The sequence below is a fragment of the Erpetoichthys calabaricus genome, chromosome 9 (assembly GCF_900747795.2).
Source record: "Erpetoichthys calabaricus chromosome 9, fErpCal1.3, whole genome shotgun sequence".
NCBI lineage: Eukaryota > Metazoa > Chordata > Cladistia > Polypteriformes > Polypteridae > Erpetoichthys > Erpetoichthys calabaricus.
In genome coordinates this window covers 196929356-196954969 of record NC_041402.2, presented here as the reverse complement: position 1 = coordinate 196954969, position 25614 = coordinate 196929356, and the positions used below count along the sequence as shown (strand labels likewise).

The 25614-nt window shown below is 54.2% G+C and overlaps 2 protein-coding genes across 5 annotated transcripts; both read left to right on the top strand.

Annotated features, from left to right (window-relative positions):
- The first annotated feature begins 5839 nt into the window (after positions 1-5839).
- Positions 5840-14558, top strand: LOC114642618 (ER degradation-enhancing alpha-mannosidase-like protein 3). 2 transcript variants are annotated; one of them, XM_028791486.2, is made up of 20 exons: positions 5840-6344; positions 7836-7881; positions 8014-8114; positions 8204-8243; positions 8397-8509; positions 8632-8791; positions 8873-9007; positions 11266-11371; positions 11448-11545; positions 11622-11747; positions 11820-11903; positions 12015-12098; positions 12166-12290; positions 12367-12532; positions 12618-12769; positions 12930-13053; positions 13124-13309; positions 13389-13554; positions 13635-13826; positions 13908-14558. In XM_028791486.2, the coding sequence occupies exons 1-20, from the start codon at positions 6217-6219 to the stop codon at positions 14132-14134; spliced, it is 2559 nt and encodes an 852-aa protein (XP_028647319.1). In that variant the 5' UTR covers positions 5840-6216; the 3' UTR covers positions 14135-14558. The 2 variants fall into 2 exon arrangements, with proteins under 2 accessions (XP_028647319.1, XP_028647317.1); XM_028791484.2 differs by having other exon boundaries at positions 5842-6382; positions 13908-14557.
- Positions 14559-18551: 3993 nt separating this feature from the next.
- On the top strand, positions 18552-25193 carry nelfb (negative elongation factor complex member B). 3 transcript variants are annotated; one of them, XM_051931577.1, is made up of 14 exons: positions 18561-18738; positions 18816-19115; positions 19895-20055; positions 20135-20234; positions 20351-20581; positions 20745-20930; positions 21029-21141; positions 21226-21328; positions 21416-21511; positions 21752-21894; positions 24364-24470; positions 24549-24690; positions 24766-24874; positions 24953-25193. In XM_051931577.1, exons 2-14 carry the CDS (start codon positions 19014-19016, stop codon positions 25121-25123), a joined length of 1764 nt encoding a protein of 587 aa, XP_051787537.1. In that variant the 5' UTR covers positions 18561-18738; positions 18816-19013; the 3' UTR covers positions 25124-25193. The 3 variants fall into 3 exon arrangements, with proteins under 3 accessions (XP_051787538.1, XP_051787537.1, XP_028647321.1); XM_051931578.1 differs by having other exon boundaries at positions 18552-19115; positions 24769-24874; XM_028791488.2 differs by having other exon boundaries at positions 18561-19115.
- Positions 25194-25614: the final 421 nt, after the last annotated feature.

Genomic DNA, 25614 nt, shown 5'->3' with positions numbered 1-25614 from the left:
GGCGCGCTCCCGCCGAGTCCTCTGACAGCTGAGCGGGAGCGCGTGCAGGAAGGGGCGGGGCGTCATGGAGTAATAACCACACTAGACTCCCCCCACTGCCCCCAAAGAGATCAGGGATCAGTCATGGCAGACCCCCCCCCCCTCCTCCCCGCGCCCCATCGCACCTGCCTGCCACGACTCGGGCGGCCAGACAATCGGGGGGCTGCTTAGAACGAGAACACGGGCGCGTGCACACTGGGGTTGTCAGTTCGCCGCATCCTCCTGCGGGAGCGCGCAGCACACGAATTTGCCTTTTATGGGCAGCACCCGCGGACCGCTGGAGCAGGCGGAAGAGCACCTCTAAAAAGCGGGGCGTCCGACGTGGGCGCAGCAGCCGAGGGGGGCACCGGCAGCAGTGTCGGGGGCCGGGACGCGCCCTGGCTTTCTAGCCCCGGAGCCGTGCGTTTCTGCTTGGGTGCTGCTGGGGGACTAGCGCCCCCTGCTGGAACGACCTCGCCTCTGCTGACGTGACGCGCGCCCGCGCTCAGGTAACGGCTCCTCATGAATAAGACATGGCGGACTAGATGGCGTTTAGCGGACAAAGCTGCGAGTGCGGGGGCCTATCGCTTACCTGCTGATGCCACCACAACCAGGAGCCTGGCTGTCAGTTCATAATGTGCCTTTCGCGGGTGCTCTTGGCCAGTCTGACCAGTTGATGATGTGAACACCAACACCAGAGGCAAGGGCGAGATGAACAGAGAAACACTCTGCACTATAGCGCCTTTCCAATGCGACTGTTTAAAATAAAGTTGGAGGTCATGGAGAAGTCAGCACACAGCTCAGGGCTGAAGAACCAAAGGCAAGGTCACTGGGCAGAGCGTGGGCCTCTCAGACACAGCAGACGTCAAACCAGGGGGCACAAACCAGGGATCTCAGAGGAGACAAAGGGTCCTCAATGGCTCCGAGATCTCAGAGTGACGCGGAGGAAACTCGGAACTTCACCGAGAGGGCCAGAAGATGGCGTTCAGGCAGAGGTTAGCACGCACATCCCAGGAAATGTTGGAATTCTTTAGAGACGACAGACAGCAATGGACTCGAAAATGAACTCGATTTGACAGAGAGGCGCTAATTAATATTCATAACGTTACGTGGCCGTCAGTGTTGGTAACGTTACGTGTAAAGTGCAGCTTAGCAATAGCGAGGATTTGGGTCTGTCACTGCCAAGCATTTCTTGAGGTTCGCACCGAACTTACGTGTGACATGTGACGTGTGACATGTGATGTGTGCGCTGTCCCCACCACTCATGTTAAAGCAAGCCGCACGTCAAGGCCGCTGCCCCAGGTGCGGAGGAGCACACGTGTGTGAATCATGAGAGATGTCACAGGTGCCAACCCTACTGTAGGGGGCAGCACATTACCTGAAGATGGGCGGGGCTGGACGGGTGATTGACAGCAAAGTGTCACTCAGGTGTTACACCTAACAAGCCAGTGGAGACTCCTGGGCCATTGAATACACAGAGAAGATAAGGGGGCACAGCGGAAGACGATCGGGACCCTGGTGGAGTGAACGCGACCTCAGATGGAGTTAAGCTGGGACTTCACGAGGCGTTTTCCGTTGGCGTAACAGCATCTGAAAGTGCGGCGGTGGATCCCAATCCCTCTTTCCTTCCATCCATTATCTACGGCCGGAGCAGCCATCGTTAAGTAAACGTTAAATCTCATTCAGCGACGATTCTGTGCAGCTTGGTGTCACTAATCCTACTTTATTAGGTTCTTTTTATTATTATTATCATTATCTTCGACTTTGTGACGCAGCCTTAGCTTTAGTGTCATCGTAAGTTGCCATCTGTGGCTCGGAGTCTCAGGAGTTTGTGACATCACTCATCCTCAGCCGTGAACGTCTACCTCAGGGTGGCTGCAGGACGCTTCACGACTTCTTCACATCTTCTGACAAGTTCAAGTCCCGGTGCGCCTTTCAGTATGTAGGTAGGACGCTTGGTAAAATACGGGCACAAAATTCATAGACAAGATACAGGGGATGAGAGAAATCAAGCAGTGTGCCCCCTAGTGGTGGGACAGGTAGAGTGTGAGGTCACAGATTAAACCCTGAGTTAGAAGTGCCCTCTGCCCGCCACGTCCACCTCAATCCAGTTACACGTCGCCACTTTCAGATGACCGGCACATCATGGAGTCCCAGCTCTGAGACATTAAGGAGGCCGCCATGTGACTCCCAGGTGGCCGCAGACCAGGCGAGCACCGTGAATTCAGACTCCTGAAGATGGACGGGACATCAGCGTTGGGCAGACAGCTGAGGTGCTGAGGGGCTCCATTAATACCTGGAAAAGAAAAGTGTAGGAACCCCAAGTAAGAGCCGAGAAAGAAGGGCAAAGCAGGTGGGCAGCAGGCCTGCCAGGGCACCCCAGGAATCCTCAACTGTCCAAAAGTCCTGAGACGTGACATTTTGAGCAGGATGCCAAGCTGGGCCCCCGAGAGAGCCCACCAGAGGGTTTAGGTCTTCTCGCTTTGAGGTTACCTGGGTGTTGTTGCCCTCTCCACTGCTTTACCCGTTCTGGTAAGTGCCCCAGGACCGGGCACAATGGAGTCAATAAGAGCAGCACTCGTCTGCCCAGCTGCACCTCCCGCCTGCACCAGTAGTTTGGTATGTCAGCCACAGTGACCTACATAAGCCATGAGACTGATGGCCATCTAAGGTGGCATTAGCTGGTCACTCTGCTGTGGTCACGCTGCTCTCACATGGTGAGTGTGGCTGCTTGATCAGGTGCCACTGTCCATGCGTCTGTCCTTGTCTTGACTGGATGTTCAGATGAGGCCTGAGTCTCCATGGTGGGTGGCACTCCTGGGCTCCACGTTCACTTCACTTTATTCTTCATTTATACTTCATGCCAGCATGCTGCACATGGCAGAAATCCAACAAAGAATGAAGACAGGTGACCATGTGACATGTGACCAGTAATCAACAAATTTGTCACAGAACAAAGAGAGACCAATGAGAGCCCTGAGTGACCAGCAACAGGCTGGCAGCTCCACTCACAGCTTAGAAATCAGTGGGCAGCAAAGGTCAGCGGCACTTAAGAGGGGAGGGGTGTGATCAGCTGACTGGAGCCAGAGGGCATGGCTACAGCTGGCAGGAGCTGGGCGAGGTAAACAGACACTGACCTGATTTGGGCATTTTGTTCTCCTCCCTGCAAGTCCAACTGCCCACCCCAGGACGACGTCCTGGCAAAGCCACTGATGTAATGTGTAGTCACGGTCAGCTGACAAGGGGACGCTTATTCGATTGGCTACTTCATGAGAAAGGGGGCTGTCCCAGGGGAGTAAAATGACTGAACGCGATGTGTGGCACTCGAGGCTCACCTGAAGGGGACATCTGGGCATCGAGGAGCCCACCAGAAGGCCCTGCTGTTGGCCTACAGCAGTGAAAGGGGCAGTCAGAGGACGACGTGTCCTTGTCTTAATGTCACTGCAGAGGGAGGCGATGGCTTTGTGGCCCCACCCAATGACCCTGCTTTTGTGTTTTCTCTTTGTCTTGCTCTTTTTCCACACTCCCTTCTTTATCCCCATTTGTTCACTTCTTTGTCATTTTGTCACCAGAGCCTCCTGTTTCTGGTCCCCTGATTGCCGCAGTGCCACACAGTGCCAGGCTGAGCCGTTTGTTGTTCGGCTCCCTCCTGGTTCTCGTTTTGGCTTCTGTAGCTTTAATTGTTACTGGCTTCCTGTTCGTTATTTTATTTGGTATTTGGTGTGCTGGTTTTCGAGCCTCATGCTTTGTCCTTAAATGTTTGTATTTTGAGTTTTGTTACTTCAGCATATTGTTTTCAGTTCATGTTTAGTTTTCAGTTTCTCTGCTGATTAGCTACGCTTCAGTATTACACCTGTGATGGTCTGTCGCCCTGTCCAGCCTCGCTGCCCGGACAGGCTCCAGCCCCCCGTGACCCTGCGCAGGACACAGTAGGTCCAGAAGATGGGCAGATGGATGGATGGTCATCAGGTGTTCATCATTGTGCTGATTTGCACCAGGATTTCTGGAATTCCCTAACTTTTTGCGGGTGTAGGCCTTGAGGCCTGCTTGGTGTAGTTGGGTCTTCTTTGCACTTTGGGTTGCGATGCTTAAAAACAAGAAACTGCGCCCCCTGGTGAATGTATCTAAATATGAGCGACAAAAGGAGGTCCATAGCCAGACTGAAGGAAGAAATGGAATTACGGGAAGAGGAAAGCAAAATTCTGATCCCAGAATCCATCTGCCCCGAGTCGTCCACTACTGGGGTCCGAAGTGGGGTCATTCAGATTCTCAAAGATGAATTTGTTAAATTAAACAGCAAATCACATGTGCGAGGACACCTAGTGGAAGTCAAGGGGAAATGCATTTAAAACGCAGAACCTCTTCACAACAGATTTGTGTAAAAAAGCCACATGGAGTCTTGGAGTTGAAATGACAAATTTTGAAAAGTACCTTGAGGACACATCAGGCCAAATGGGCACAATGGACTGCGGGGGCTCCTCTCGTCTGCCAGGCTTCTTGTGGGCCCTCGTGAGTGGAGCCACCGTACCTCAATGAAATCAGGCAGAATAAGACAAAGGACGGACTCCAGGATTCAAAGCCAGGAAGGACAACCCGACTAAAATGACAGTCACATCAAGTGTCATCGCAGGACGCTGTGATGAGAAGGAGGATGGGACAGGCGTAGTGACAGCCAATCACAATCACTGAGAGTACAGAATGGGTGCAGTGACAGCCAATAAGACAATTAGTTCAATTCATTAAAGCCAATGTGAAGAGCGGCAGGATAGGTATGGCGGACTTACGTTGTGCCAAAGTACCGGCGGGCTGTCAGGTGTGCTTTACATGAACTGGGCCTCCCCACAGTTGGGGGCTCTCTGCCTCCTACAGGACGTGGATTTCAGGAGGCCTGGAGAGTCGGCCTTCGTGTTGTCAGTAGGGCATGGGGCGCGGCTGCTCTATTTGCCAAGAGAGGGTGGCCGCGTAGTGGGCTGTCCTGGTCTGGCACAGGCCACGGTGTACTTTAGCCATGTGTGGTAAGCCGAAAGGGGCTGGAGTCAGCCTGGCACTGTTCATTACGCATCACTAATCTGTCACCCCAGTATCAGCATGCCGATGCTCAAAGTGCGATTCTTGCTGCCATGTTTGAATGAACTGTGGTGGCCAAGTCGATGAGCTGGACAATGAAGGATCACAACTGCCAGGTCAGCCACTTTAGTTCTGTGGTGGTAGAAGCAGGCCTGAGACACCCATGTCAGACTAAGCAACCTCCATCCATCCATTTTCCAACCCGCTGAATCCGAACACAGGGTCACGGGGGTCTGCTGGAGTCAATCCCAGCCAACACAGGGCACAAGGCAGGAACCAATCCGAGGCAGGGTGCCAACCCACCGCAGGACCAAGCAACCTGACACACAGATTTGGAGTCTAACACCTAAAGCTGTCTTAGTGACAATTTACAGCCCCCCAGGTGCCCACCTCCAAAAATGTCACCAGCTGAACATCACTTGACTTGTGTGCTGAGGAAACTCCAAACAACTCATTCAAGCCAAGAAACTGGGCCGATCCCACTTTTAAAGTCCAACGTAAGGCTAAACATAAGAATGGCAGAGTGACAGGCGGCCGAGCGGCATCAGCACGCTGATGCCTTGCACCAACCTTTATATAGTGTCTTCCTTGAGTAAGCAATTCAGGTGGACTCACAAGATTTGCTGTAATAGATTGAGTTAATTGCGAAGTGCGCTTCCTTTTATTGGGGAGGTGGTGTGCTTTCACTGACAGTTTGGCCCTTCATGCGGACTACATTCCCCATCATGCCCTGCGAGCAGCAGTCCGATTTCCCAACTGCCTTTTCGGTAGCGATCCCCGCCTTAAAGCGATCGAGCTTGCTACTCGTGGGAGGAGATGGCGAAAGAGAACTTCATTACCCAGCCTACTTAGCGGAGAGCGCGGGCTGATCCCAGAATGCTCTTCAGCGGCGGCGGCTGTCCCTTTAAATCCGACTGGTGCCGGGACGTTTCGACTGGTGGTCGTGGCGTAATCAGAAGCGGGACGACTAGGGTGGACAGGGGATGGACTGTCCTGCTCGCACTCTGAAATAGAAGAAATTGTGCCCTTTAAGACGGGCGGCGGCGGCGGGGACGGGGCTGGGCTGCTGTGACGCGAATTCCGGGCTCGTCTCCTTCGGCTAGCCGATCGGCATGCCGGCTGAGTGAAGGGATGAGATTCACGACAAAGTGGCCTTCGTGTACAGCGCGTGGACCGTCTGCTCCGGCGAGAGACTTCACCTCATTTGTGCCATGGGCGCTTGGCTCTTCACGGCCGCGGCCTGCCTTCTCTTCTGCCAGGTAGGGGGCATGACGAGGCGGGAGAAGGCCGAGCTCAGGTAAGACGTTTGAGGCTGCGGGGGGCCGAGGGGGCGGCTTTGCAGGACCGACGATTGAGAGGATGACGTATTCGTATAGCGCCTTTCTGTGCCATACCGTTGTTATATGGCCAGCCTTTATCCAGCGCCTTCTGTGTGCTTAGGTGGGCTTGTATTGGCCGCGTGTTTATATAGCGCCTTACCGGAGCCTGCCCAGGTGAGACGCCATTATTGTGTAGTGACGGATGCAAGCAGTCAGCCTTTAGACGTAGGCACATTTGTTGGTACCCTTCCATGAAAGAAGAACCGACATTTAAGTCTAAAGTGACAAAAGTCCTTGGCACCCATCATTGTTTTTATTGCGTAATTAACAAAAGTCAGAGTTTGGATTCTACAGAATGTCTGAAATAATAACCTAAATGAAAATCGCATAAGCAAAAAAGATGGGACCCTCAATGTAACATTTGGTGTGCCTTCTCAGGTTTGTGTTCAGTGTGAGACAGCAGGGCGATGATTTGATTGACGTTGGCTGAGCGAGCGACTGAATGCACGACTGGTGACGAGTGTGATACGAATTCAATAAGACGGCCAGTTAGGAACACAGAATCACTGGAATCCAGTTATTTAGGGTCCTTCATAGGGGTACCAACAAATGTGTGCAGGCCATTTTAGAAGATCTTTGTAGAATGAGCAACACTTGATCTCTTATCACACTGCCGTTGTTTTATTCAGTGACACCTCAAAGGCCTGCGGGGACATAGGGGACAACTGCTTTTCATTGTGGCACTTTTTCAATGAGCTCGAAGGGTCCCAACAAACTTGTCATTCACAGGGTGTGCAGCTTCTGAGTGGGGGTCATCGCAGTGACTGTCGTGTGCTCTGAAGCACAGCACCCAGCGGGCACCTGGACTGGTGTCTTGTAGGAGGGCAGTGTGGCCTGTGCTCGTGTTGTGGTGCTGGACTGGTTTTCTTGCACTTTTTGGTAATTTGACTGCACTTTGCTCCCTTGGTGCATTCAGTTGTTCATTCCTGTTAGATGCCAAGACTGCGCTGGTGACGAGGCTGATGGGCATTTGCTCCTTCCATGTTTGAGCCAGTACAGCGGGCACTGAGTGATGCCCTTTGTGGATTTTACAATATAATACAATTTATTCTTGTGTAGCCCATAATCGCACATGGAGGTCCGCAATGGGCTTTAGCAGGCCCTGCGTCTTCACAGCCCCTCAGCCTTCAGTCTAAGAAGAGAAGGAAAAACTCCCAAAAAACCCTTGTAGGGAAAAATGGAAACAAATGGATTTTGTGTCTTTAACTCTGACCCTGAAGTCCGAAGCCCATTGTAGGAAACCATGACTTCCTGAGCTTGACCTCCTGCCTGCTGCACTTTGGGCACACAGAGACTCTCTTGATAGCAGCCTGGCCCTTGGCATGTGCCCATACCTGACTCCCCATCTCCCTCTCTGTTTCTCCCACACAGGGAGCAGGTGCTGGAGATGTTCGACCACGCCTTTGGCAGCTACATGGTAAGCCTTTGCCCACTGGCCTGTGGCACAGGGCCTCAGGCTGGCCGTTTGAAGCCAGTTCCCCATTCCTGACTTGCCATGGAGGTGGTGGGCATCTCTTAAGGTCTAACAGCCCTTCTCTTGCTTTTCCAGAAATACGCCTATCCTGCTGATGAGCTGATGCCCCTGAGCTGCCGTGGCCGCATCCGAGGTTTCGAACCCAACCGGGGCGACGTTGATGACTCCTTAGGAAAGTATGTAATTATGGGGTGCCATTCTGCCTGCCTCACAGCATGGCAGAGCATTAGAGATGGCGCTGACTCTCGCCTTTTGCTGCCCACAGGTTCTCTCTCACCCTCGTCGACACTTTGGACACTCTGGTGGTGAGTGCCATGCTACCTGAGCAGTAGCTGAGGTGCCTTTTGCTGGGTTTGTGGTGCGGTGGGGTCTTCATCTTCTAGTGATGTTTTGGAGCCATCGTGAGCCCCCCCCATGCTGACCGGGGTGTCTTTTCAATGATCTGCTTTGTATTTCAGGTCCTCAACAGGCTGGATGAGTTTGAAGAGGCCGTCCGGAGGGTCATCCTGGATGTTCGGTTTGACAATGACGTGGTCGTCTCTGTGTTTGAGACCAACATTCGTGTGCTGGGGTGTGTAAGTGGGAAGAGTGGGGGGCCTGGGGAGTGACTGCAGTAACGTCTGGGTGATGCTTATTAAATGAGGGGGGCTTGAGCTGGACAATGCCAGTGATTCCACTTTGTCTCTCTTGAAGTGGCCTGCTAGGAGGACATGCCATGGCCACCATGCTGAGAGACCGGCCTGCGAGTGAGAGGATGGCGTGGTACAAAGATGAGCTGCTGTACATGGCGAGGGACTTGGGCCACCGGTTGCTGCCAGCGTTCAACACTACCAGCGGCCTGCCGTACCCCCGGGTGGGTGAGCATTGGCTGCTGTGGTCTCGTGTATCGTGTTGCACGTCGCGTATGGCTTACTTGGCATGTCCTGTGTTTCAGGTGAACCTGCGCTATGGAGTGCTGAACCCACTCTCCAGGACGGGCACAGAGTCGGACACCTGCACGGCCTGCGCTGGCACCATGATCCTGGAGTTCGCCGCACTCAGCCGCATGCTGGGCGAGACTGTCTTTGAGGTATGTGATGGCGTCGAGCTCTGGGTGGGACACTTGTCACCTGTTGCCCACATGTAATCCTAGAAGAAGAGACTGGCATTGTCATGATGTGCCACCACTGATGGGGACTGCATGTCGCAGAGTGGACTGGTGGTAAGCACCATGGGACTGCCATGTCAGAATGGTGGTATGCACTGCGGCTCTGTGATTGGTCAGATGCCCACAGCTGGGAGGGGCTGGATTAGAGTGGGTGGAGCACCGAGTTACGAAGGTCCAATGGAAGCCTTACAGGAGAGACTGGCACAACTGAACAAGCAAAGTGGACGGAATGGTCACTGTGCTGGTCACCTTGACTTGCTGGCCCTTTCTACTGTCCTGTCATTGTGATGTTTAGGAAGTAAGCAATTTAAGCAGAAGGACAGGGGCCAATGCCACCCTAAAAATCATGTGTGTGTGTTGATCCCAAACTCGGCTGTGGCGGCCCACTTGTGTCTGTTATGGTTTGACTGCTTCCCTGGCTGACTGTATGGAAACGGGCGGCTTCTTTAAAGAGCGAGCACAGCGCCCAGGACGATTACACGGACAGATCTGCAAACCGCAGAAACGTGAAAGTCCGAGTGGCAGCAAATAGAAAGGAATGTTGGCGAAGCTCCGATGGACTGCCAGGCTTTTAGAAAGTGGAGGACCAGTCGACCCACCGCGGTGTGTCTTGTGTACGGTGAGCGACGGTTGGTTTAGCTCTCTTATGGCTGAAGGGGTAGCAGTCAGGCTGGCGGCTAAAACATTACTTTGGACCCCCAGGATCCCCACACATGACTTGGGTGGTCTGCACATTGGTTTTTGAATTGCTCAGACATGTTACTGGCGTGGTAACCATGTAGACCACCTTGGAGTGCCCTCTCTTTAGATGACTGCGCGGTGTGCGGACAACGAGCCAGTAGGGTTAATGAACGAGGACGTTGGGCGCAGCACGGCTCTTCACACGCGGGTGCCAGCGCACTGCTCTCTTACCAGTGCCACATTCAAGCCGAGTCCCTCAGGCACATCCCACGGAAATGAATGGAAGGAATAATTAAGGAGAAGGTTGGGCAGCACATGGCGCGTACAGCAGTTTTACTGGGAAGTCTGTATGGGCTCAGACGAGGAGGTCTGGTTCTACCAACACACTGGCATTCTGTGAGGATACGGGGGGCACATGAGATGATTGATCATTGATAAGGCGCCATGTGAGAGGGTTGGCATCAGGGTGTGGTGTGTAGAACTGGCACAGACCCAGGAAGCAGAAATGATGATGGGGTGGAGAACCTTCTCAGAATTGGCTGATGTTAAGAGTGCTGGCCAGCAGGGGGCAGTGCTGGTGCTGCTGCTGTTTTTAATATAAAGAAATGATTTGGATAGAAAAACAAAGAAGAGTTACAGGTGGGAAGTGAAATACACAATGGGGGGGGTCTGAAAATCAAGAGCCCACCTTAGGAGGAGGACAAGCCATTAAGAATGTCAGGTTATATAGCGCCTTGACATGTGCTGTACAAGTCACTGAAGGTTTATAACCCACTGGTGAGGCCTCATGCGGAGTCCTGGGGGCAGCGAGGGTCTCCATAAAGACCGAGAAGTCCAGAGAGGAGCTGAGCCTGAAGGAGATGAAGAGCAGACGTGACTGACTGATGGGTTTAAAATGATGAAGGGCATCGGCCCAGTGGAGCGAGATGGTGACTTCAAAATGAAACGCATTAAGGGTAAATGTCACACAGAGCGCCACAGACCCGTGGAATGAGTGACCACGTTGTGTGGTGGGCAGCAGGACTTTAGGGACCCTCAACTCGATGTTATTTGGGGGGGTTTCTGTGGATAGGACTGGCGTATTTTGTTGGGCACAGTGGTCTCTTCTCGTCCAGGTTGTTCAAATGTTCTCCAACTGCTTTAAAACCCCAGAATTAGGGTTAGACGTCTATCCGCTCCTCCTCTTCCTCAGTGTGCGAGTGGACGCAGACTTTACCAAGCGGGATGGAGTGCCAACAATTTGGCCAGGCAGACCCCTCCTGAGGTGGTCCCAGTGTCTGGGGGGAGCTGAAGCCAAATGTTTGTATTTAAACCATCTTGCTGCAGATGGGCATCCTGGCAGTTTTAGTGTGTCTGGTGGGCTGGGGTTGGGGCACAGAATAACGGGCTCTGCTCTGATGTCATCTTCCTGAAGGCTGCTCGATGAGTTTGTTAACATCAGTGGCCAACACGGCTGCCCCCTGACTTGTGTGTGCTCTCTCTCTCTCTCTCTGTGTCAGGAACATGCCCGCCGGGCCCTGGACGTGCTCTGGGAGAAGCGTCAGCGGGGAAGTGACCTCGTGGGGACAGTCATCAACATCCACAATGGAGACTGGGTGCGCAGGGGTGAGTGCTGCCAGGTGACTGTGCCCCTCTGGCCGGGCACTTTCCACTCCTCTGACGATGACCATTTGCGTTTCAGACAGTGGCGTGGGAGCGGGCATTGACTCCTACTACGAGTACCTGATGAAGGCCTACATCCTGCTGGGTGACGGCGTCTTCCTGGAACGGTTTAATGCGGTAAGCGTGGCACCTGTAGGGGCGGTCAGAGTGGCCTGCGGTGCCTCGTGTGTTTGACCCTGGGTGTCTCCTGCAGCACTACGCGGCCATCATGAAGTACATCAGCCAGCCGCCGCTCCTCCTCAGTGTCCACATGCACAACCCTACGGTCAGCGTGCGCGGTTGGATGGACTCCCTGCTCGCCTTCTTCCCTGGTCTGCAGGTCAGTGTGAGGGCTTTTGTTGGTTGCTTTTTTGAAAGCTGCCCATGCTGATGCCATGCTGTTTTGTGGCAGGTCTTGAGGGGGGACTTGAAGCCCGCTATCGAGACCCACGAGATGCTGTACCAGGTCACCAAGAAGCACAAGTTCCTCCCAGAGGTGGGCACCCGACATCTTTGATTTGTGCCAAGTGAGTGCTGCCCCCTGCTGGACTGACTTTTTCCCCCCTCTCTCTCTCTCTCTCTCTGCCAACCCCCCCTACCCCCCAAGGCGTTCACCACAGAGTTCCGAGTGCACTGGGGTCAGCACCCCCTGAGGCCCGAGTTTGCAGAGAGCACCTACTTCCTGTATAAGGTGAGCTGGCGCTGCCCCCTGACTTGGCCCTTTGACGTTGCACCCTACTGAGCGTTTCGTTCTTTAGGCCACTGGAGACCCTCACTACCTGCAGGTGGGCAAATCCATCGTGGACAGCCTGAATGGGCATGCCCGTGTGCCATGTGGTTTCGCAGCTGTCCAGGACGTGCGCACTGGCACTCACGAGGACCGGTAGGTGGCACGGCGTGGCATGGCGGGGGGCTCCCTGGGCTCGGCACCGCTCAGCCTGTCCTTCCGCTTCATGCAGGATGGACTCCTTCTTCTTGGCCGAGATGTTCAAGTACCTGTTCCTGCTCTTCTCGGAGAAGGCCGACCTGCCCTTCAACATCGACAACTACGTCTTCACGACCGAAGCCCACCTGCTGCCGGTGACTCTGTCCTCGTCCAGGCCGGCCTGTCCCACCAATGTCACGGTGAGTTCTGCTCTGTGTCCGCGGCCTGGCGCGCCTGGCATGTGCACACCGAGTGATGATGTTGTCCTTTCCCTTCTGCCCCCAGGTGGCGGCCCCTGCCGAGGATGACCCCTTCTCCTACACCTGCCCGAGCCTGCAGACCCTTTTTCCCAACAATCCCGCCTTTGCTCAGAGGATCCGTGACCGCTACAAGTACCTGATTGGAGCTGGTGGGTCACACGGCCCCACATCAGTCAGGTGATCTATGGCTGGCTGTGCTTCCGGACGCAGGTTTGGAATGGGGGGGGGGGGCATGTGCCATCTGTGGAAGGGTGGTGCCTTCAGTTGACCAGTCTGTGGTACACATATGCCCAGAGGTGTGTGCCAATGGAGCCTTTGCTCTTCTTTTCGTGTGCAGGGGGATTGAGCTACCCCTCCATGACAGTGGTCTGGAGCCCATTGAGCTCCTCAAGAGCATGGGCATCACACTGATGGCAATGGGCGAGGGCAGCGGCAGGGAGTCGGGCACGCCAGGACAGCAGGTCAGTAGCAGTCGGGTGCCCACGTTGCATCCTAAGTTTTTTCTTCTGTAACCCTTTGTTTGCTTGGCAGGCTATGCCAGCTCCTGAAGGCGGGGTGTACCGGGTGAAGTTGGTTGCCGAGGTGCTGCCCGCCCCAGAATCTGAGACGCTTGTGCCCATGGCCGTTCAGATAATTTCGCCACCATTCCTGGGGAGGACCGTACTGACTGCTGGACCGGCCAAGTTTGGCATGGACCTTTCCAAGAACGAGCATGGGGTGAGGTACCCTGTCTAGGAGTCTCTTTCAAGGGCACATGATGGGCAGCTTCTTGATCTCTGGCTTTGCTCTCTTCTAGGTCAAGGGGAGAGTCGTCCGGAGCGCCCCCTACTCTGCCTGCGGTCCCCCGACCAATGGCGCAGAGCTTCAGGGGCACATCGCACTGGCAGTGCGTGGAGACTGCATGTTTGCGGTGAAGGCTCGCCACCTGCAGGAGGCGGGTGCCATTGGGGCCATCTTTATAGGTAACTGGTGCCCTGGCATGGGTGGGCAGGGGGGTTGCCTGTCTCCTGTTGCACTTCACTTTGCTCCTGTGCCATTGCAGACCACAGTGAAGGCACCAGCAGCGAGGAGACCCCCCTGTTTCAAATGGTTGGCGATGGCGGCCCCGTTGATGGCATCTCCATTCCACTCGTGTTCCTCTTCAGCAAGGAGGGTCGGGTCCTCCTGAAGGCCGTAGACGAGCACCACAACGTCGACGTGCTTTTGGTGTCCAGACACAAGCAGCTTGGCCAAGGTAAGCAGCGGCTCAGCAGGGAGGGCACTGGACTGGCGCGCCAGCACCTCTGAGCCTCAGTCTTCTTCTGTTTCCCCCCAGAAGGCAAGGCGGCCCATCGGGCCATCGCTATGAACATCAAGATCCGCATGGCAGACGAGAGTGACGCGGGCCCTCAGTCTGCAGATGACACGGCCACCATTGAGCTGCTGCTTACCACAGAGGGAACGAGTGGCATGTGCCAGGAAAGTGCGGGTGGCTGTAAAGGACTGCAGGAGCAGCAGGGGGGAGGGGCATCAGCTGACCCATCCGAGTGCCAAAGCCCTTGACCGGCCGCTGGGCTAGAGGCCATGCCTAAAGGGCATGCAAGGCCTTCAGTAGTGCTGCGCCCATTCAGGCATCACCAGCCTCTCTGTGGTGAAGTGATACCGGGTGCAGCTGCCTTACGGGAGCCGAGACCCTCGTGGCCTTCGACCCTCTGCCAGCTGCTCCCTGGGCTGTGGGGTGGCCATGACGTGCCTCCGAGTGGTGCCGCCGGTCCAGCTGTTGGAAGATGTGTGGCGTCCATGGTGCCCTGCCCAGTTGGAGTGTGATGCCCTCTGCTGGACAGATCTCTCCACACATGTCCCTGCTGGCGCTGGCAATGACGATGACGCGCCTTTGAGGTGACCCCTTTTAGTTTTGTGTTCCATTGGAGGTTCCACAGTAAGAAACGTTGATGGTGACCGGGCTGGCCGTTTTTTTTTTTTTTTTTTCCTCTACACTACACCCTGGTGTTGCCGTTGGCACGTCTTCACAAATAAAAGACACCGATGTGCCCACTTTAACACGGGTCCTTGTTCTTGATTGGGGCATACTGATGGTTGAAGGGCTCATCCCTGACCTCCGTGTTGTCCTCCTCGTGTCTCCTAGCAGGCTCTGAGGGGCTGTCAGATTGGTGGAGACCACGGGGACACTAAACCAGTGAAGTGGGACGACGGGACAGGTGAGCCGCCCGATGGTAACGATGACAAAAGCAAAGCAGTGACCTTAAGCCGTGCCAACCTGGGTGGCTGTGCCCATCGGAGAGCCTTCATTCCTCACGCTTGACACATTGAGGGCAGGATAGCTGGGCAATTGTCACCCATTCATCGCGTGCCACACACCTGCCACGTCTGATCTGTGAAGTGGGCAGCGAGACCCCCGGAGGTCCAGCTCTCGAGTCTGACTGAGTTGGCAGGCTTCCCTTCTGGTGGCCACATTTAGCGTTGTGTCCAACATGAAAGCCTTTCTACCCTCGTTCTTCAGTATCTCTGAATTCGGCTCGTATTCGGTTATGGAAACGGACCTCATGCCAACTGAGGGGGTCTCGCCAGGTGCGTGAAGGGACATGACGTCCTCTGGGACTTTCAGGCGTCTCTTTGTGAGACCGAAAACTGATGCTTCGATCCTTCAAAGTGCGCAACCACCAAAATACTTGACCCCTTTAAATGTGGGAAGGGTCCCGAAACACGTGTGTCGGCCCTAAAAGACCACGCGGCCCCCCGAGTCTCGTTTCTCTTCCACACTTCAATGATGAGGTGGCTATGAGGAGCAGGGTGGTGCAAAGTGTGCCCCCCCATCAGTGCCCCCTGCCAACTGCAGCTCATCTCATCTGACCAGCTGCCCATCTTTTCTTTTCTCTTCTTATCGTCTGACATTTCTGTTTTGTTGTTGGTTTTCAAACTTTAACTGCTCATCGCTTTCTCTCATCTTTCTCTCGCGTTCTCTCTCTCTCTTTCTTCCTCTCTCTTGTTCTCGCACTCTCTTCTTCTTCTTCTTTCTTGTGGTCTTCCCCTTCTCCTCCTGTCACTTGACCCTAACGGTGACAATTCCCAAGCAGAGCCGCCAGCCAGGGTGATGACAGCTGATCAGAGTCGAGCCCACCACGTAGTAAACGCTGGGCAACAACTTCAAAAAGAATCCAAGTGGCCCGTGTAACCAATCAGGGCCTCTGAATGCAAATCCACCAAACTTAGCGTTGTCATTTGTACTTTGAGACTGAAAGTCGGAGATAACGACTCCCTTAATTAGGCCAGGAGGTTGGTTGCAACAAAAACCAGCAGCCACAGGGGGTCCCCAGGATCGAGTTTGGGACCCACCGTTTGGCCTCTGTTGTCACAATACAAGTAGAGGTGATGGAGGACACCTAGTGGACACTAAGCAGAAGTGCCCGTCACTTGACAGGCCGACTGTGTCACTTTTTCGATTTCCTCATCTTGACATCTCCGCCGTGACATGTTGGCTTCTATGTGCGCCTCCTGCTGGGCTCGTTTTTAAATGAGCATCTAGGAAATCAGTGGAATGAGGGGACTATGGGGGCCTAACTGATGTTGGGGTACTAAATCGGCCCCCGCAGTTCACTAAGGTGACACTAAGGTGAAAACTGAAACAGTGGCATCATGAACGGGCAGGAGCAACCCTGAAAGATGGCAATCAATGCCAGGGTCGAAACATGTGAGGGACCCTTGAATTCAAAGGTACCCACCCCTGAGATCGCATGGTAAAGTATGTCCACCGAGGGGCACTGGACCTGCCACCATAGGGAAGACCCCAGCTCCTGTGACAACGAGAATGTGGACGTGAGGCCAACATGGCGTGAGGGTCACGAGAAGCAGGACCCTTAAACAAAAAGCAAACCAAAAACAGGTGTGACCGGGGTGGGGGGCACGACACAACACGACTCACATGGCAGCCTCCGTAAACTCCAACTCTTCAGCACACGCCTGAGGACACCTGCTGGAGACTGAAGCCAGGAGGACTTGTGGAGGGGATGTGGAGACCCCGACCCGTTTAAGAGAATCAGCCTGCGCCACGGGGGTCCGCTAAGGTATCGAGACACCGCGGTGGTCTGTTTAGGGTTCACCTTCACAGGCCTTGGCATCTGGAGGGCTTCATTTTACAGACCTGAGAGAGTTTGAGCATCAAAGTGGGGAATGGAGGGGCACGGAGATGATGATGATGATGAAGGAGCGGAGAAGGACATGGAGAGCCAGTAGGGAAGGGGGCGTTTAAAACAGTACAGTGGCACCAAAGTCAGACCTTTTCAGTGGTGACAGTAAAATAAAAAGCTGCCAGCATCCCCGGTGGTCCGCCAGTCTTGTGCGGTCTTTATTGTCAAACGACCCCTCCAACTTCCAATGAGCGTGTGGGGGTGACAGGTGACAAAACGTAGACGCGCTCATCACTCGTCACCTGCTGAGCCCCTCAACACCATCGACTCCTGCTGAAAGGGGGCTGATCTTCATCACAGTGGTCACAATGACACGCGCACACGCAGCTGGACTTGTCATGCCTTCTGTGACCCTCTGTGGGGTGGCAGTGAAGGAGACGAGAGCAGAGATGCGGGCCACAGCCGTGCCTCGTCCTTTAAATAAAGTCTGGTGACAGCAAACCTGCTCTCCTCAAGATGGACGTCACACGCCTGTCACAGAGCCTGAGCACAAGGCTGGAAAGGCCACAAAAGCATCGCTACAGTTCATCAATCCAGGGTGTGACCTGTGGGGGGGTGTCACTGAGCCACCGACACAGTCCTGGGTTCAACAGAAAGTGAGATTCAGTTACAGAGAGGACCTTCACAAGTCACACTCTCCTCACTCCCAGGTGAGCCGCGGCCACCTCCTCTCGACCCCAACTCCCCCATCCTTTATGACGGCCCAGCAGCACAAAAGCTCCGTAACTCGGCGAGCTCTTCTACTGGCCGCATCCTCCGGTGGCACCCATGGACCTCAACACGGTTGCCTGTGTGAACTTCAAGCCCCCTGCAACCCTTGGGTGTCTAAACTGGAGCCGAGCCAATGGAGCACTGCCACCTACCATACTGGGCCTCCTGCCCATCCATTATGTCTCCTCCCCATCTGGCCATTATGGCCTCCTGGCCGGGTAGGGGGGCCTATCTCAGAAGACAAGACCCCCCAAGAAGTCTACACCCTGCAAAATGTCCACCATCAGAAAAATGCTGGATAAGAAGGGAGTTCAAGGTAGGATCCTGTTTGGGGAAAAATGGGCACTGCACACCAACATCAAAATATCATGCCAAGTGTGAAGCCCAGTGGAAGGGGCATCAGGGTTTGGACTTGGACATCACCAAGGCAACAAGGAATCCAAAGGTGCGTCAAGACATCTAACACTTAAGGGCCCTCATCCCTGACCTGACGCTTAAGGGAGATCGGCTGATGGAACAAGACGATGAGGCAAAGCTCACAAGGAAATCGACTAAAGAGACCCCATGGAGATGGCATTGGATGACTCAAAGAGGGCACCCAGGAGCATGGAGGAGCTGAGAGAGGGTCCCAAATCCCTCCGCGGCGGGGTGCACGTCTCAGAAGCAGCTACAGGAGTCGCCAAGTGGGGGTGACTGTCATTGGGTCTGTCCCGAGTTGCCACATTTCAGTAGGAATCAAGGCAGAAATCCAGGGGATTCCAAGGGGCTCACGTACTTCTCTCGTCACAAGTGAGCACAAGTGCAGCCTGGAGTCGGGGTCGGTCACTGTGCACGTCTTTCGCGCTCGGTCACAATTACATCTAACATGTGAGTCACATCCAAGTAGGACGTGGAGTCCACAAGCCTCGCTCTACGTCCAAAATGAAGCCCTGCTCGTTGCAATCGCCACTTCATCCGAACTAGTAAAGCTTGTCGCTCTTCATCTCAGTCAGCATGTCGCCAATCCTTTACCGTCATGTGGCCGGAGAGGACCGAATTGAGTCGCGGAACGCTGAGTGTGTAGAGCGAGTGCACCGACGGGGACCCTTTTACATGACGTACCACGGACCAACGCGCCGGAGCGCTTTTACACGGACACGGAGAAATCCCGCCTTCAAGTCTCTTTTTATAGATTTTTTTTTCTTTTTGTACTTAGGCTGTAACGTACAGCGTGGAGAGTGGTACATTTTGTATTTTGCATCTTTATCCAGCGTGCGATTTACCTTCCTTCGAAATTCACTACTTCGATCAATCGCACGAGCCTGTTTAACGCTCTCATTCCCACAGAGGGCCGCTTGTTTTGTCCGCCTGAGAAGCCCCGGATTGACAGACAACGGGCCAATCAGAGCGTCGAGGCTGCCGTCGCAACTCCCACACTGACACCTGATTGGTAGAAGGCATTCCTCCCGCCACCGTCTTGCCGTCGCTTCTGTTTGTTTGCTGTTGAACGTTTCGTGGCGTAAGCTGAAGTCTACAGAGCGGCCGGCATGTTCGCGGGGCTGCCCGAGCTGGGCATCTCCAACGGGGAGGATCTGAAGGAGACGCTGACGAACTGCACGGAGCCCCTCAAAGCCATCGACCAGTTCCAGGCGAGTACCGCCGCTAGGAGGTTAGTTCGCTCGCGTCCGCGCTCTGGATGTCCAGGGAGGCTGGCTGACCCCTCAACTGCCCCCCAGGGCACAAGGACGGGACACGAAGCCGTTCGTTTCTGTTATGAACCCACTGCTGCTGCGGCGGCGGCGGCTTGGCATTGGTCGCCGTGGTGGAGCCCACCCAGGACTGGGTGCCGCAGAGCCCCGGGTTTGCATATGGCGTCAGTCCTTCACATTTAGTTGGCCACATCGCCGTGTTTTAGTAGTGCAAGCCGACGAAACCGAAGCATTCGGCCCAAGCCCCAGAAACTGCAAAGTCCCCTTTGAAAGGGCAGGACGTGCTGGGGACCCCGACATTGTGGCCCCCGAGAGGCAGTGATGGCAGACACCCCGGGTGTTCCCAAGTCACAGCGGTTTTCAGCTTGTTTTTCATAATGGCACTCGTATTTTATTTTATTTTGTGGCACTCCTAGTTCATGTTCTGTTAGACCCGCTGTCAAGTGTCGCCATATCTCCTGAGTTGTACATTTTAGTATCTCTTTAGGGACACGGTGTGTGCGTCAATAACTCAGAGCCATGAAATAAATCGGACTGACTTTTCCATGAGATATTTGGGCTTGTCGTGGCCCACAGATCTTTGACACATTAGGTGGAATACTTCGAGATCGGTAGTCTTGCTCGTTTCTTTTGTTTTATCCAAACTCGCACAGATAAAAGTATAGGAAGAGCCCCCCAGAGAAGGACCACCCCTGATATGTCGGCTCATATTTCCACAGACAGAGAATGGGATTCTTCTGCCATCCCTGCAGTCGGCTCTGCCCTTCCTTGACCTGCATGGCACTCCCCGCCTCGAGTTTCACCAGTCTGTTTTCGATGAGCTGCGGGAGAAACTGCTGGAGAGAGTGGCGGTCATCGCTGAAGGCAAAGATGAAGACCGGTAATGATGCTCTGTGGCCGGTACACACGTGTGTGGTGCGACGTGAGATGTCCCTCATCTCTTTTGTTTTTCTTTTCAGCTACACCAAACTAGAGGAACTACTGGAGAAGAGCTTCCCGCTGGTGAAGATGCCTTCCATTCAGCCAGTGGCGATGCGTGTCATGAAGCACCTGCCCAAGGTTCCTCTTGTACATCTGTGTCATCGTCACAGCCAAAGACACGGCGGTGCCAGCTTTTGTGAGGACACAGCTCTTGATGATCACTGTTGGTTTTTTTTCTGTTTTCCTCTACTCAGGTCCCTGAAAAGAAGCTCAAGCTTGTCATGGCCGACAAAGACCTGTATAGGGTTTGTGATGTGGAGGTGAAGAGGCAGATCTGGCAGGACAACCAGGCCCTTTTTGGAGACGAGGTGTCACCACTCCTCAAACAGTACATCGTGGAGAAAGAGAATGCGCTTTTCAGCAGTGACCTGTCAGTGCTGCACAACTTCTTCAGCTCCTCACCGAAAACGCGTCGCCAAGGAGAGGTGAGGATCATCTGCCGTCCTCACCATAGACACATTTAGTGACCTACCAGGAGTGGGTCAAGCAGAGGGCATGTAAGATATTGGGTTGAGGGTGTCTGCTTGATGTGTCTTTGTTCCTTGTCAACATTTAAGGTGCCCAGTATGAGACTGTTCATTTTGTCAGGTGGTGCAGAAGTTGACTCAGATGATCGGAAAGAACGTCAAGTTGTATGACATGGTGCTTCAGTTCCTACGTACGCTCTTTCTGCGTACACGAAATGTGCATTACTGCACCCTGCGAGCCGAACTTCTCATGTCCTTGCATGACCTGGACATCAGTGAGATCTGCACCATCGACCCCTGCCACAAAGTGAGTCGCTCTAGTTGGTGTAGCTGCCAGCTGTCTGCTCTGCTAGTGTCCCAACTGTCATTGTCCTCACTGGCACCTCTGTCAACTTCCTTTTGCAGTTCACTTGGTGCCTGGACGCCTGCATTCGAGAGAAGTTTGTGGATGCCAAAAGAGCGCGGGAGCTGCAGGGTTTCCTGGATGGAGTAAAGAAGGGTCAGGAGCAAGTTCTCGGGTAAGCAGAGTGCCCGCTGATGTGCCATTTGTGGAGGAGGCTTGTCTTAGAGCTTCACATTCTTTGTTGCCTTGTGCCTTTTAGGGACCTCTCGATGATCTTGTGTGACCCCTTTGCCACTAACACTCTAGTTCTGAGCACCATACGCAATCTTCAGGATTTGGTCAGTCAGGAGGCACTGCCCAGGGTAGGAGAGTGGGATCCCGGCCTGGCAGACTGGTGTCTTACAGTCTTTACTCTGCGTCATCTCATTCAGACCACTTTGTCTTTACAGGACAGTCCTGACCTGTTGCTGCTTCTCCGGATGCTGTCCCTGGGCCAAGGGGCTTGGGACATGATTGACAGCCAGGTGTTCAAGGAGCCTCGTCTGGTATGTGACTCCTCGCCAATCTGTGGAATGCCATGTGTCCTGGTATCGTAAGCTCTTCCTCTAGCTCAGCTCTGGAGTGCAAGCTCTGAATGATCAGCTTGGTTTGTCTTGTACTGATGGGCCTCACCGGGAGGCTGAAGCTAATTGGGTTGATCCACTCCTAAAATGGGGGTCTCCAGTTTGCTGTGCATGCACTCCAGAGCTCCCAGTTTGTGGTTGTTGATGGTTTGTCTTTTTCAGGAGCCTGAATTGGTCACCAAGTTCCTGCCGACTCTCTTGTCGTTTGTCGTGGATGACTACACCTTCACTGTGGACCAGAAGTTGTTGGTGGAGGAGAAGATTCCTGTCACATACCCAAGTGCCCTGCCTGAATACTTTACAAAGTAAGTCTGACCTGAATAGTTGTGCCGTTTGTGGATTTTAGATGGGTTCACATCGGGCACGTGCAGTGGGCACAGTACAATGGGACATCATCACTCATGCTGCTTTGTTTGTGGACCATGAGAGGACCATTGACAGAACATGATAAAGTGTAAGAGGCCCAGTTATTAACATTAGTGGTACATCAGGAACATGGAGGATGAATAGTGAAAGCTGAAAGTGGAGGTGGTGGCAGAGAGCCACAAAGCACCCCGCTGTTCATCACAGTTAATGATTGGGGCGGCCAGTGACTCCCACCCCTGGCCCAGTTGAGCCTGCTGTTTGGTTTTGTGTGAACAGGAATGAGCCGGCTTGTGGAGGGGACTGAAGGTGACAAGCTGATCACAGACGCCTCTCTCGAGTGCCAAAGGCCCACTGTGCCCACGTGGAGCGCCATCTCTGCATATGTGTCACTGACCCATGGTGATTTGCCTTTGTCCAAGCACTTGACATCAGACTCACCATTTTGAGATGGAGGTGACATTTTACAGAGCTCCTTGATTTCCGTTTGTTCCTGCCTCTGTCCCTAAATGTCATTTAGGTGGTGACGAAATGTCTGACCAATAGGGTGACACAGAGTAACCGACTGACCGCTCTGCACACGATGTGTTTTAAATCCTGAAGTTGGCTTCCTCACACATATGGTCTTCACATTTGCTGCTCTGGCTGAGTGCTCGGAGCCCACCGTGCCCATTGTCAGAACATCTGCAGGTTTAAAAAGTAGACTCAAAGTCCTCACTGATGAAGCACATGCTCCCTCATCACCCTGTCTGCTCAGATGTCACCTGATGTAATATAACGTCACAACCCTGCCTGTTCCTGGGGTGGCTGCAGCCTACACCAGCGGCCTCGGGCATAAGGCTGGAAGCAGACGTGTAGAAGGGTTGTGCGGGTACTGGTACTGGTACTGGAGAAGACCAACACCTCTACAATTTCAAACAGCATGGTAGCAGCTTTTTGGGGTTTTCAATACTAGAAGTAAACCTCAGCTTTCCCCTCCGTCCCAAACTCCCCCTACAGTCCACATGTGGTAGTGTAAGTGTGGATGAACCGCCAGCTTTGACAGAACAAACCCCTTCATTGGTCTGACGTGCTCGGGACTTCATGGGGGGAGCGCCAATACCCCCAGCCGCCTTATCCGCTCCTGTTGTTGCTTCAGTGACTGCACACTTCACGCTATCAAGAGGGTAGCAGCGCCATGGAGGGTCTTGTAGTTATTCGCTGTTGGCTTTGGAACTGCTATGGTGGCAGTACTGAGGCCTGAAAGCTGGTTGGCATCAATTTTAGTACCAGTCCAACCCAAATGTACAGGGACGCCAGGGTCAGGGTTACCGTCAAGGTTCAGATTTGAGCTCATGACAATGCACTAGTGAGGCGGTGATAGTGACCTCTGTGCCAGCGCACTGTGCTGACCATTACAGCCTAGAAAGAGATGAAGCGTACATGCAGGTTAAGATGGCACTCGGATCGAAACGTTTAACTTTATGTGGCATCACAGCAGGGCATTGTGTTTGTTCACAGCACACTTAAGACTGACACCTCCACAGCACCTACACGTCCCTCATCTCGGCCATTGGGATTGATGGCCTCTGTTCCATTACGGCCGTCCCCTCTGTGCTTGGTGGCAGCTCTGCCAGTTCAGATGACTGTCTGGTAACGGTTGGCCATGGCAGTACTGGGGCAGTCAGCTTAATCAGACCCCAGCAGAGCGCCAGCACAAAGAAACACATCAGCATGCGTGAGGTGACCAGACATGGAGATGTCATGAGCCAGGATTTGCCACCTTCTCGGGCACAAATGCAGGTGCCATCCAGAGAGTATGGGTGAAATGTTTATGAAGAGAAGGCAGCTCAGTCCATAATATTGAGTTGGCACTCTGAAGAACCCCAGTATCCCATTCAGGTCTGCCTCCTGCCTCACACCCCATGCTGCCAGCCGGCTCCCCACCAGCCTGAACTGGATTGAGCAGGTGTACAACGAATGGAGATGTGAGAATCCGAACTCAGCGGGGACCCTCGTGTGACGCCGTCAGGTCAGGGTGGTCAGCTGCTATCTGTTGGCCTCATGACTTTCCACTCCTCAAGGCAGCACGTCTTGAACTGTACCAGTCACTTGTGCCACTGTCTTGACGGTGCCGTTGGAGAAGCTGGTAAGCCTTGGGGGTGACAGTTTTGGTGGTCAGTTCAACAGCACACAGGGTACCTGAACAACCTTGGGGGCACTGGTCTGCTGCCCAGCCCAGCTTGGTGCACGAACTTCTGTTAAGGACATGACCCTTGGGATGCCACACTGGGTGGGGGGGGGGTGTCCTGAGAGTCGGGCATTGTGCTTAGTTGAGCACCAGGCTGGCAGTATCCTGAGCCTTCTCTGAAGACCCAAAGCCCAGTGCTGCCCAGTCCACGTTTGATGCCCTCCAGTCGTTCTCTTGCCAGGTTCCTCCAGGACAGCCGAGTGGCGTGTGAGATGGGCCTTTACTACGTGCTACATGTTACCAAGCAGAGGAACAAGAACGCCCTGCAGAGGCTGCTGCCTGCCCTCGGTGAGGACCTTTTGTATGGCTGATCGTGCCAGAGGTTGGCAGTGCCCGATGCTGACGTGTCTGCTCTTGTCGTTCCAGTGGAGACGCACAATGACCAGGCCTTCGGTGACGTTTTCCTGCACTTGTTCACGGGCACCCTGACCCTGCTAGCCGAGGAGTTTGGCTCGGAGGATTTCTGTTCTGCTGTGTTTGATGGCTTCTTCCTCACCACCTGCTCCAGGTAGGCAGCTGGCTGAATGGGGCAAATGGCACTAGCTGGCCACGTGCCCTTGACAAGCTGTGCCATCTCTTTCAGCAGGGAGAACGTTCATCGCCATCTGCTGCGCCTGCTGCTGCAGATTCACCCCAAGGTGCTGCCCACCCGGATAGAAACCCTGGTGAAGTCGCTGGAGCCTTCCAAGCAGGTGTGCCCCGTGGTCTCGATGAGGTGTGGGTTCTGGGAGTGGGGCAGTGCCAGTGACACTTCTTGTCATTTGAAACAGGCCAGCGACGCAGTGCGCGAGCTCCACACACAGCTGGTGGACAAGCTGGACTCGCAGAAGAAAAGCCCTGCCAACGTGGCGGAGACGACGCCCATGGAGCTGCCCGTCGCGACGCCCGCCCTGACGCCCACCACCCCTCCACCAGTGGCCTCGCCGTCATTGTCTTCTTGAGGCTGGCTGCCCTGTCTGGCCGTGCCCACTGATGTCTGTAAATAATAAATGTGCTGGTTTTTGACATTCTGGCCTGGTCACCTCCTTGGCAAGGTGGGCTTTTTGTTACTCGGGTGACTCTTGGCAGTGTGGGGATGTCCCCCTTGTTGTGTTTGGGTGACAGCAGGGTGAAGCAGGCACCTCGTGGTCCGTGCCACCCTCTTGACTGAGGCCCTTGAATAAGCGGGTGACCCCGAGAGATTGACGGTAGGAGAATAGGACCCTGTGGCCGTGTGCCCCTTGGACGGACCCCCCCTGCTGGGTCTGCAGTAGGCTCTGTCTCGCTGCCCCTCCCCCACGAGCTGGTCTCCATGGTAACAAGGACGATGCGCTGCATCCCATCAGCCAGCCGAGCGGCTCAGTCTCTGCAGCGCCATGGAGCCCGCGGTGCTCGTCTTCCTGCTCTACGTGATGATCTTCCACGAGCTCGTCTGCGGCTGGATGGAGTATCG

What these genes read in the sequence shown, in the direction of transcription:
- LOC114642618 (XM_028791486.2), top strand. Translation starts at nt 6,217, where the DNA reads ATGAGATTCACGACAAAGTGGCCTTCGTGTACAGCGCGTGGACCGTCT. An exon ending in ACGCCTTTGGCAGCTACATG is followed by an intron (nt 7,882 to 8,013) that starts GTAAGCCTTTGC and finishes TTGCTTTTCCAG; the next exon opens with AAATACGCCTATCCTGCTGA. An exon ending in ACCAACATTCGTGTGCTGGG is followed by an intron (nt 8,510 to 8,631) that starts GTGTGTAAGTGG and finishes TCTCTCTTGAAG; the next exon opens with TGGCCTGCTAGGAGGACATG.
- nelfb (XM_051931577.1), top strand. Translation starts at nt 19,014, where the DNA reads ATGTTCGCGGGGCTGCCCGAGCTGGGCATCTCCAACGGGGAGGATCTG. An exon ending in AAGCCATCGACCAGTTCCAG is followed by an intron (nt 19,116 to 19,894) that starts GCGAGTACCGCC and finishes ATATTTCCACAG; the next exon opens with ACAGAGAATGGGATTCTTCT. An exon ending in CGCTGGAGCCTTCCAAGCAG is followed by an intron (nt 24,875 to 24,952) that starts GTGTGCCCCGTG and finishes CATTTGAAACAG; the next exon opens with GCCAGCGACGCAGTGCGCGA.